We start from the raw sequence: 12058 nt of genomic DNA, 5'->3' as shown, positions 1-12058 counted from the left end.
TTTTAAAGAATCGATTTTTATTCAAACCAGTTTACTTTTTTTAATTGAATATAGATTTTTTTCATACAATATAATCTGATTACAGTTTCCCCTCTCCCAACTCCTCCCAGTTCCTCCCCACCTCCCCTCCCATAACATCCACTCCCTTTCTGTCTTTATTGTAAGAAGCATACTGATAATTAGTACTTGAGCATTACTCTTTTTTCATTTTTTTATTGATTTTTAGTGAGCTCTACATTTTTCTCTGCTCTCCTTCCTGCCTCTTCCCTCCCCTTCAATCCCCCCCCCGCAAGGTCCCCGTGATGAGCATTAGTCTTATAAGGTCCTTGGGCATCTTGTACACATTTCATTGGATTATAAGCTCCTAATCATTGGGATTTGAAAAAAGTCCCACAGGTCTTTAAAGTATGAATATTTCTTTTGCTTATTAGAAGTAGCTTCTTCCATTACTCCTTACCTGAGCCCAGGGAGTCATGTGTCATATAGCCAGTCAGGTTTTAACACTAATTATAAAACTTTTCTATCTGCAGTAACTTTTTGAAATGGTATCAGTGGGGTAGGGGTATCACATGGCAATCCCAGCTTTAGGCTATATGACCGAAATGCTCAGCAAATTACCAGTGTTCCCTCTGTGGTTTGCCAGCAAACTTTCCTTTCACCCACTTATCCAGCTTAGCTCCCATCCTGACAGACTGTAAGATCAGGAAGTCCTCACCAAATCAGAACCATGTTCCATCTTCCTCTCCTACCCAGAAAGGACTGACTTGTTTCAGATTAAATAGTGCATCCTGAATTCTGTTTGTCCAGACTTAATGCTTTGAATTGCTGCTTTATAATTTCACAGTTGCCTTAAGGGAACTGTATGAGGAGGGAAGGAGAGGGAAATTGAGCCTGCTTTCTATAGTTAAAATATTGGTTAAGATTTCTAAAGTACAAATGTTAAAATTAGGGTAGATTTAGAAAGTGATACTTTATATAAAATATTTTTCTATGCTATTAAATAACCAATTCTTCAGTTTCTGAGAAAAAAATCAGCACAATAGTTACCTGTTTAGGAAATCATGTAAAGACTAATGTGTGGAGAATAAACTCAACATTTAATTTAATACAGCTTCCATTTTCTATCAAAATGAGCAATTTGACGAGAAACCACGTACCTCTTAGCATGTCAGTTTTAAATATAAGTAATTCTACTTTGGTAATATCATTTATTTTTAACATAGTGCATAGAGCTGTAAAGCGACTTTTTAAAAAAACAAGGTCTCACTATATAGCCGTAGATGGTCTGAAACTCACAGAGATCTGCCCTGTCTCTGCCTCCCAAGTGCTGGGATTAAAGCACCATCATACTTGGCCTATAAAGTGATTTTTTCAAATTATTTTATGCATTTGGGTGTCTTGCCTGCATTTATGTCTGTGTACCATGTAAATTTGGTGTCCTTGGAGGGCATTGGGTTTCCTGGAACTAGAGTTATAGTCATGAGCCACAGTGTGTGTGCTGGGAATCAAACTTGGGTCCTCTGGAAGAGTAGCCAGTACTCTTAACAGATGAGTCATTTCTCCAGCCCTGGGAAGTGATTTTTAAATAATGACTTTTTAAAGTTTTATATATGTTTTAAACTCTTACTGCAGTGAGTTAATAATGTGATATAGTTTCCATAAAAATTATGATCATTTCAGTTGCTCTTAGTCTAATGAGTTTGGGGTTTAAAACTCATGTAAGGATAATGTGTTGTGCCTGTGGAGACATCTGAGCATCTCAGGCAGTCTCCCAATGAATTTTGAGTTACTCTGTGATTTGCATATCTACTACATGAGATACCTCAGTTTTCAACCTGCACACACGGAAGTCACCAGGAATTTCCAATTCTTCTTTGTCTCTGCAAGTTACTGAACCAAAAATTCGATCAGTACTATGAAAGAATGGGTACACAGGCTGGGGAGATAAGTCAGTTGGTGAAGTGCTTGCCACACAAGCATAAGGCTTTGAGTTCAGTCCCCAGAACCCAAATAAAAAGATAGCTTTAATGACACATAATTCCAGTGTTGGGGAAACAGGCACATCCCTGGCACTTGCTGGCCAGCCAGCCTCAGGTAATCTGCAAGCCCCAGGTCCCAGCGAGAGACCCTCTCTCAAAATTAACATGGCTGACTACTTCTGAGGAATAAGACCTGAAGTTAACAGTTGCCACACCCAAGCACATGCCCCAAAGCACACACACAAACACATACACAGACTAGATATACACTGTTAATACCTGATGCCAGAATGTGTTAGAACTTTGGATATTTTCATCTCCCAGTTAAAGAATGAAATAAAAACAACAGGAACTTACTGGGTATATTTCTGTATTGGGTTTTGATAAAAATTACACAAAATGTCTAGTAATTTGAGCACATAGCTCTTAGAAAATCTGCCCTACACTTCTAGTTCAGGAACAAAACCTGCCTTGAAATTAAAGATTTGTAGTATCACATGAACTTAATGTAAACTTATGTTAACACCGAAGTGATTCCCATGTGGATGAGAGGAAAATGAGTCTTTAAGCAGTGTCTAACAGGGGTAAGATTTTACTCAACTCTTTTCTTTGGTTTCTTTGTGAGAAAAGAATGGAAGTAGAAAAAGAAGATAGATTATAGCTCCAGTGGAGCTTAGGATAATTTGGGGAACACAGTTTTTATTTTTGCTTTTTAATCATAATGTATATAATACAGAATATAATTACTATTTTTCTTACTGGCTGATTACATGGAAGAAATGGTCACTAAGAAATAATTACTTCTTAAATATACTTATATACTGGAGAAATTGAGATGACCTCTTAACTACGCATCTGGATTTTCTCATCAGTAGTACATTAACATGCTTATTATCGTAATTATTAAAATTCTACTCATGAAGCATATACACAGAGGACCTAACATACAGCAAGTACTGACTAGCTGCTAGCTCACAATAGTAACAATATCTAATTTAATAGTAATGATATGAATCAGATCATATTTTCTGTTCCACAATTAAAGAAATTAACATGTAAAGAGAGTAAGTCATTTGCCAAAGATTGTCCAGCTAAATAAGAGATGGGGCCAGTACTGAACCCAGATAATTTAAATCCTCAGGCTAATCTTTTATATGACAAGATTACACTTCTTTACCATTCATTCATTTAGTTTACAAAAATTAATTGAACATAACTATATGGCAGCTACTGTCATTAATAATAACATTATTTATATTGGAAATATATGAAAATAGCATGAAGATTGGCATATAATTATATATTATATTGCTTTTTATTTTGACAAGGTATAATTCAAATGCTTAAGCATATTTGTAAGTGAAATCTGTTTATTAAATATTGGAATCATTGAATGTTGGCTTTCACAGTAAAACAAGCCAGGTAATACTAAATTGACTTTGCAATGCACTATTCATACAGTTAGATAGAATGTAAATGAAGATATTTTTTACTGGTTGACTTTTTCAGTGCTTCCGTTTCTAATTCTCTTTTTAAAGTTATCAACAAAATAAAATTTAACCATAGATGGGTTAATGTGTTAGCTTAGAAAGGAGGCAAACCCATAAACCTTTTGCTTCTTTATCCTTCAAATCATAAAATATTGCGTATTGGACAGAAGATCCACAGTTGACTGAAAACAGGAAAAAGTTTGTTTGATTTCATATACAGTAGAATCTTTTTGATGTACTCAACTTGCTCTGAAAGTCTCTGCCATCTCAACTTTCAGTATAAGTAGAACTCTAAGTCCAATTTTATGCCTATATTTGTTTATAAAACTAAAAAAAAATTCCTTGGTGCCCATTGTCAGCCAAGCTGTGACATGTTCATCATTTAATTTAATGTCACTAAATAGAGTCACATAAATACTTTTCTCTTTTGTGGTGGTTTCCATGCAAAAGTCAACCATATGCGATGAATTAAGATTTTGTAAAAACGTTATATAGTGTCTTCTTGAATGTTTTATCTAATAAAAGAAATATAATGGGATCTGTACTACTTCTGGCTGATGCAAGACAAGTGAGGATATTTTTTGCTTCTATTAAATAATTCAGCTGCTGACAGTCTCCTCTCTTGTGCAGAACATAAAAAATGGGTTTAAAAATACTATATGGAAGAAAGCAAACAACTAAGAGGACTTGAATGATCAAAAGATGTTTTTTCACAGATCTGTAGGTCAAATCTCTCTCTGTAATGGAGGTACAGGTCCTTACTCTTCTCAGGTGGCTGACAAAAGAATAATATGATGTCACTACTACTAAAAATGAGAATCCAATAAATGTGGTTCCAATGAGACCCGCAGTCTGAGAGATGCTGGCTCCCAGTTCCATCTGCCGATTGTAGCACTGTCCTTCTCCTTCTTCTGTAGCCTCTACAACTGAGTAGTATAGGATAATGGGAATGATTATGACCAGCACAACTCCCCATATGTAAGTACACATTTTTCTGGCAAAGTTGGGCTGGCGAAATCTTTTTAGTAAGTGACCATAGAACATTCTCTCGTAGCATGAGGTGGCCTCTTGCAAGGATTCCTTTTTCATTAAGGTGGCATAGCGGCTTATGGCAATCCAGCTTAAAATTAAGAGGCTGACAAACATGCTTACATGCATAGATAGGGTTCCCAAAAAATTGACCAGTCTGCATTGTACAGATTGATATTTCCAATAGAAACCCTTCAAGAAATAGGTACCCATGAAAGGCATGGCTGTGCACACAAGTAAGTTTGCAGTCACAAGGTTTGTCAGGTAGACATGTGTTGATGTTTTCTTACCTATTTTTGTTAAAAATACCCATTGAGCAAGTGAGTTTCCAAAGAGACCAACAACACACAAAAACATGTAAGTGATGGGTAAAGCTGTGGTAGAAACCATGGAGGGCTGGATGCATGTCGAGTTGTTACTCATTTATACCAGATTGTCTTGAATTTTTGTCACAGGAGCTAGAACAGAATTACATATACTTAATATTAAAACTCTATATGGTATTTAAGTTATGTCTCTGTTTTTAAGCTTTTGGGTAAAAACAGCAAAATGTATTGGATGGAGCTAGAAAATGCAGATGGTTGGTATTTTACCTTTTCTAGTTGTCACAGTGGGCCAGTTGAAATAAAAGCAACAGTATTTAAAGTGATGGGTAATGCCTTCGTCTAAAAACAAAAAACAAATTTTGATACAAATAGTTAAAAATGCCTGAGATTTATCGTTTCTAGGTTAGAGGAATTTAGTCCTTAGATTATAAAGCAATATGTAAATCATGATAGGTTTTGCATAGAAATCGAAATGCACATATAATAATTGTTGATCAAAGGGCAGTGCTAGAAATGTAGTCACATTAGCAGACATGTAAAACTTATCACTTTATATGATAACTTAAAAATTAATAAGTAGTTTTTATGTTATAGCTTGTATTTTTCAAAGTAAATAAAAGCTAGTTTTTAATTACAACATTGATTATATGTAGTTTCCGAGTATATTTATGGCTAGATTAAAACACTTTTCTATAGTACTATTAGAAGGGTCATTTTCATAATTCAGAAGTAAACCCAAAATTCCAAATGAACAAAACTCAGACAAGGTCCTGAATTAAACAGCAAGAAAACATTAAGACCAAGGTCTCCAGAACCCGTGGTCATTACGAGGTCATCAGTAATCTCTCATGCCAAATAGTGCTAAATTCTTATATTTCAGTAAATTAAATTCTGTGTCAAAACTATACTTGGTATGCTTGGTAGCTAGATACCCTAATGTGTCCTCCTCTGTAATCTAGTATCTGTGTTTCGTAGAATTTGTTTGTTTATTTAGAGGATATAGTGTTTTTAATCCAGTGTAAATGCATCTGTGGTTTTTACTTTTTAAAAACGTTTATTTTATATGCATGGGTGTTTTACGTGCATGTATGTTCATGCACCAGGTGTATGCAATGCCTGCAGAGGCCCAAAAAGAATGTGGGCTCCCCTGGGGCTGGAGTTATAGTAAATATGGTTGTGAACTACTGTGGCTACTGAGACTCACTCGAACTTGGGTTCTCTGGAAGAGCAACTAGTGCTCTTGTTACTAAGTCATCTCTCCAGCCCTGGTTTTTACTTTTTTGTTTTGTTTTTCAAGGCAGAGTTTTTCTGTGTAACCTTGACTGTCTCAGAACAACTGTGGACCAGGTTGACCTTGAATTTATAAAGATCCACCTGCCTCTGCCTCCCTAGTTCTGGGATTAAAGGTGTGCACCACTACCACAGACCAGTTGGTTTTTACTTTTTTATATCTTATTTTTAAATCTTTCTTGCTGCAGAGGTATATGAGAGAAACTGAGGGATCATATATAAACTTATTTATTTTTTTCTTTAATTTTTTCAGGTGAGAGTAACAGAAAAGTTACTGGGTTCTAGTCAAATAAGAATCATGATTTCTGTCTCCTAAAGTTGCAATTATCAAAGCGGTTTTTCCTTTTAAGGAATGTGCTTTCTCTTTAGAATGAGCCATTTCTCTGTCTTCACCGTTAACTTGTGGTCGCCGTACTCTGCTCTTTAGAACATACAGCAAGATCTCTTTTTTTTAATCCCCTTCACTCTTTTGATGATAAACATGAAAAGATTTTCTCATCCTCTGACCTCTGCCTCTTGGTATTATTGTATTCTCTATCCCTCTTCAGAATCGTGGTCTTATTATTTTCTATATCTTAGATTACTTTAGAATTCTATGCCAGATTTTATAAAAATGAGGATTATTTCCTAATACATTATCATTCTTGAAAGACTTAAAGACTGTGCAGTTTGTCTGCATTCAAATTCTGAGACCCTGAATTAAGGTGTATCACTGTCTTCATTTTATTTTTTTACAGTTTTTACTTAGAAATTGCCTTTGCAGCTGTTGAACTGCAATGTGCCGCAGTTAGAGTCTTCAGATGCAACCCTAATCTGTAACATTGCTGATTTCAAAATCAGACAAATAGAGATTTAAGTGAACCAGTTCATTTAGTAAGTAAAATCCTTCTGTTCAAAGGATAATTTGATTGTTCAGAAGGCCCAAAGCTTCTTTTAAGGGATGAAGCGTCTTATATGAAAAGCAGTAGCTCCTCCTGCAGAGACAATGCACTGCATGCTAAAAAGCAGCAGAGGGAATGGCGCCATCATGAATATCCTTAGCAAATATTCCCTAACGAAAGGAGGGCAAGAGACTATCAAGAAGGATCAATGATGTTGAGTCTCTACAGAAACAAATAACACTTCTTCACTTTCCCAAATATGTGTCCCCTTGAATAATAGCCTTGGATTCTAAACCTACTGGAAAAAACAGTTTGTAAAATTTGTAAAATACCACTAAACTTGAGAAGTCAAATAAAAGTGAGCACTTACAGAATTGCTTCCAAGAAAATGTCTGCAAGTGTGCATCCCTCGACAGAGTGTCTGTCTACACGCTGGCTCTCTGCTAATGTGACAAGTAGATGATGTCTACATCTCTAGCAGGTATACTCATGGCTAGCTAGACACTTACTCTGCTGAATACCTCACTTAATGATAAGAGTTCACAGTTCAAACAGCTGACTCCTTTCAGACAGTTATAGTTAATCGTTAAGCTAAAACTGAACAGAGACCCGCCCTTACCTTATAAGAAGCTTATGCTGACTAATATTGTCCTGTTCGGGCTAGTGATCCAAATTTCAGACTCACAATTCTCCGATCTTCACTCTTCCAGTATCCTTAACCAGTATGAATAGTCTTGCATGACAGCAACTACAATGGGGAGAAAAAGGAAATTAGGGTATTGAAGAAATTCAATAGTTATGGAAAATGTAGCAACTACCTCTTCCCTCAAAAAAACAAAACAAAAAAAAACATTGCTTATTTCTCTATTTCTTTAGCGGGAGGAAGTTAGTGGGCAATCCACCTATAAACATATTTAGTGTACTTCCTTATGCTTATTTTCTGAAGTAGTTAGCTTTACTATTGTGATTGGCTAAACTTACATTCAAAGATTAATCCCACATAGCTAATTATTTTTCTGTGAGCATGACAGAAGGAACTGCTCTCCAGTAACTCAATAAAATACCGATATAAATTTGTCTTTAAGCTTAATTCCAAAATTGTCTGCGGATTGCTTCTTTACAATCCATCTTTTCCAAGAGTAGAGGAAAACAAAACGTCAAGTTTTCTTAGTTTTGACAGCTCAATCAAATCAAGCATCACTCTGCTGGATTAAAACCTCATGGTCATCAATGATCTTGAGGCCGTTTTGAGGTTGAAAAGGCTGATGCCCAGAGATGCTCACTGTGTACACAGACTATACCCAGGAACAGGAACCCAGTTTGGTTCTTAAAACCAACACTTTCTCCACTTCAAATTGGAATGTGCTACCTTCATTTGGAGTTGAAGTAGTAGTGAGTACATCAGTTAGAGCATTTGATGATGGATTTGGGGATCCTTGGAAGTAGCAAATGTGTTTCAGAACAAGTTAATAGTCATAACAAACTATGAAATTAAGCTTACACATATGGTTGTTTAGTCAATATGTGAGCGGCCCACTAAGTGAAGGGTAAATGCACATAGCAGAGCTATGTACATTCAGCACTGCACCACTGAGCTACCTACATCCCTAGCCCAGTTTTGCCGCTTCTTGTTTCCAGACCCAGTTCCACCCCATCTGCTTACCATTCATCCAGTATGCAGAAGTTGAAAAAATCAGGTTTATTCCAAGATTGATCTGAGAAGCTGGAGAGGGCTATCATTAGCAATGCTCTACATTAGAGAACTGAGTTACAAGAAAGGGCTTTTATAGGGAGGGAAAGTCTGGTTTGTGTAGTGGTACAATGGGCAGGAAGCTCTGTGCCCGTTTCCCTTCCCCTTCTGGCAAACTTAACCTTCTAGGGCTAGTTACAAACATACTAGTTTTCTACAAGTTAACCTTCACAGTGATTTGTATGCTTTATGTTGATTGATGCAGAGAATTAAAAGAACAAGGAGGGCTACACATTCTGATGTTATCTGAAAGTCACCAGAAGTTCAGGATCTATAAATCTATAAATTGCTTGGCAATTACCATCTTCATCATTTTGCTATACTTTGTTTCAGCATTTAGAGTAAGAAAAGGCAGAAGAGGCAAAGGTAACTGCCAGCAAGGGAAGGAGGGATGAGCACATAGCTTTCTCCTCATTGTCCCACTGCAAAGCCAGCCCCTCCCTGCCTTTATAAAAGCTGTTTCTCTTTTGGCAGTAATGGGGATGGAACTCAGGGACTTTTGCATACCCAGCAAAGCCCCTTGAATTCCCCAAGATGGAGAACACTTAAAAAGTGGCCATTGTTACATTCTTGACTGCTTTGTATTCTAGTGGTCTGTATTTTTCTTCAACAGTGCGGTTCACGCAGATATTTATTGGAGTTTCTGCCACGGTTCTAGTGACATGTGGAGGTCAAGGAAATAGAATGGCTAACCACAAACTGGAGATTCTTAAAATTCAGTGAAGATGTGCTGTGTTATACAGACTTCACATGCTCTGTGAAGTAGAAAATGGAAGAAACAGTAAATCAAAATGGTTCCAGAAAAACCTTGTGAAAGTAACTGAAAGGGGAGAACAGAGAGTATGAGGGGTAGTGGTGGGGACCAGGCTCAGAGGAGCAGCGGGCACCTAACGTGAGACTACTAGTAAAGGAGAGAAGAGAGAGTGTGTGAGGGGTAGTGGTGGGGACCAGGCTCAGAGGAGCAGCGGGCACCTAACGTGATACTACTAGTAAAGGAGAGAAGAGAGAGTGTGAGGGGTAGTGGTGGGGACCAGGCTCAGAGGAGCAGCGGGCACCTAACGTGATACTACTAGTAAAGGAGAGAAGAGAGAGTGTGTGAGGGGTAGTGGTGGGGACCAGGCTCAGAGGAGCAGCGGGCACCTAACGTGATACTACTAGTAAAGGAGAGAAGAGAGAGTGTGAGGGGTAGTGGTGGGGACCAGGCTCAGAGGAGCAGCGGGCACCTAACTTGATACTACTAGTAAAGGAGAGAAGAGAGAGTGTGTGAGGGGTAGTGGTGGGGACCAGGCTCAGAGGAGCAGCGGGCACCTAACGTGAGACTACTAGTAAAGGAGAGAAGAGAGAGTGTGAGGGGTAGTGGTGGGGACCAGGCTCAGAGGAGCAGCGGGCACCTAACTTGATACTACTAGTAAAGGAGAGAAGAGAGTGTGTGAGGGGTAGTGGTGGGGACCAGGCTCAGAGGAGCAGCGGGCACCTAACGTGAGACTACTAGTAAAGGAGAGAAGAGAGAGTGTGAGGGGTAGTGGTGGGGACCAGGCTCAGAGGAGCAGCGGGCACCTAACGTGAGACTACTAGTAAAGGAGAGAAGAGAGAGTGTGAGGGGTAGTGGTGGGGACCAGGCTCAGAGGAGCAGCGGGCACCTAACGTGAGACTACTAGTAAAGGAGAGAAGAGAGAGTGTGAGGGGTAGTGGTGGGGACCAGGCTCAGAGGAGCAGCGGGCACCTAACGTGACATACTAGTAAAGGAGAGAAGAGTTCTGCTTTATTTGTCCACATGTAAATGTTCTTATGTGATTACTGCTTCTAGCATCTGACCAAACAAAGTGTTCTGCTCTCATCCTTATGATCTGCCTCTTGGAAATGTTATCTTCCCCAAGTTTAAGTTCTACCTTGAGCTAAATTTTCTTGATGCATGTATCAGGTGCAGTTTTTAAATCTGGCTTCAGAATTCCTTTGGAGTACTTCAGTAAGAGTGGTCCAGAAAGTGGCCATGTTCTCATTCATTTTGCAACCCATGGTGAGCTGTGACTATATGATTGGGGAGCAGGAGGGTGCTCAAGGTCACACGTACCAGTATCCATCAAAGGCAAAAGCCAGAGGACGTGAGATAACTTAGTCATACTTGAACTTAGGTGTTTCAAATGGGAAGTTATTTTTGCCTCTTCTTGTTAGTATCTAATCTGGCTGTAACTGGCCTTTTAAATTGTCCATCTGACCAATCAGAAGCTCAGGGCATTAAGAGGGAAACTGATATACAAGACAAGAACACGTCTTATTTCATGCACATTTAGAACATTACATACTAAAGATCATGAGTTCTCTCAAAGAAGGCCGTGCTAGTAAGCATTGTTCTGTTCAGTGCTTACCCAAGGCAGTTAGCTCTAGAAGTGAAGTGCAATCCTGTTACTCAAAGATGTGGTTTGTTCAAGCTCACTCAACCTTCTGTTCTCTTCAGGATGTGGTGTCTGGCCACAGCCCTGTTTCCAGTTCTACTGCTCTCAGGCCTTCATGTCTATTACAAGAAGCAGTAATCATGGGAGACACGTCTGTACCTAGAGTTCAAGCCCCTTCTCCCATAGCTCTAACAGAGTAGACTACCCATCCTAATATGCCAATTCAAGAAACAAATGAAAAATTAATAAGAGCAGGAAAAGGAGAGTTAATCACATGCACACATCGAAAATAGAAACAGATAAGTGTCTAGTGGCCCCAGGGCCCTCTGCAGGTTATTTACATCAGCTATGGGTTTTATTTTATTTTTTTGGTTTTTTCAAGACAGGGTTTCTCTGTAGCTTTGGAGCCTGTCCTGGAACTAGCTCTGTAGACCAGGCTGTCTCAAACTCACAGAGATCCACCTTCCTCTGCCTCCCGAGTGCTGGGATTAAAGGCATGCGCCACCACCTCCGGGACAGCTATGGGTTTTAAATAGAGGACAAATTGAGGCAAGAAGTCAAGAGCTATGCATAATTGTCAGCTTTGTCAAGGTGTAGCCAGTACTTTGTGTGAATCACCTTGTGACCAACAAATTGTTGACTCAGTTCTGGTTCAGCAAGGTGGGCTGTAGAAGTTGGAGGGGACAGGGTGGTTCTCAGGAGATGGTTGCTCATACTGTAATCCTTGTTGTGGAGAATTGTCCTAATCTGGGGGGTAGACTCCAATGGACTGCTGGTTTAGGATAATGACTACAGAACTTTAGGCACCTTTTAGGTGTCTGGAGCAGGAAATGGTAAAAAAAAAAAAAAAAAAAAAAACAAACACGATACCAAGAGGCCTCCTTTAGTCTTGTCTTTGTGTCCTTGGCCTTGAAGGGCAA

General features: G+C 38.7%; 2 protein-coding genes across 23 annotated transcripts in view; one reads left to right on the top strand and one right to left on the bottom strand.

Annotated features, from left to right (window-relative positions):
* Cask (calcium/calmodulin dependent serine protein kinase) overlaps positions 1 to 12058 on the top strand; it is a 337725-nt gene that overhangs the window by 183353 nt on the left and 142314 nt on the right. The gene's annotated exons all lie outside the window — the stretch shown is intronic.
* On the bottom strand, positions 2343 to 8746 carry Gpr82 (G protein-coupled receptor 82). The gene is made up of 4 exons (XM_075957545.1): positions 8659 to 8746; positions 7615 to 7743; positions 5092 to 5163; positions 2343 to 4956 (listed from the first exon to the last, which is right to left on the bottom strand). The coding sequence occupies exon 4, from the start codon at positions 4919 to 4921 to the stop codon at positions 3938 to 3940; it is 984 nt and encodes a 327-aa protein (XP_075813660.1). The 5' UTR covers positions 4922 to 4956; positions 5092 to 5163; positions 7615 to 7743; positions 8659 to 8746; the 3' UTR covers positions 2343 to 3937.

Source organism: Microtus pennsylvanicus, chromosome X (genome assembly GCF_037038515.1).
Source record: "Microtus pennsylvanicus isolate mMicPen1 chromosome X, mMicPen1.hap1, whole genome shotgun sequence".
In the NCBI taxonomy this organism is placed as follows: Eukaryota; Metazoa; Chordata; class Mammalia; order Rodentia; family Cricetidae; genus Microtus; species Microtus pennsylvanicus.
The sequence above is the reverse complement of the archived record's forward strand: the minus strand, read 5'-3'. Positions and strand labels throughout refer to the sequence as shown.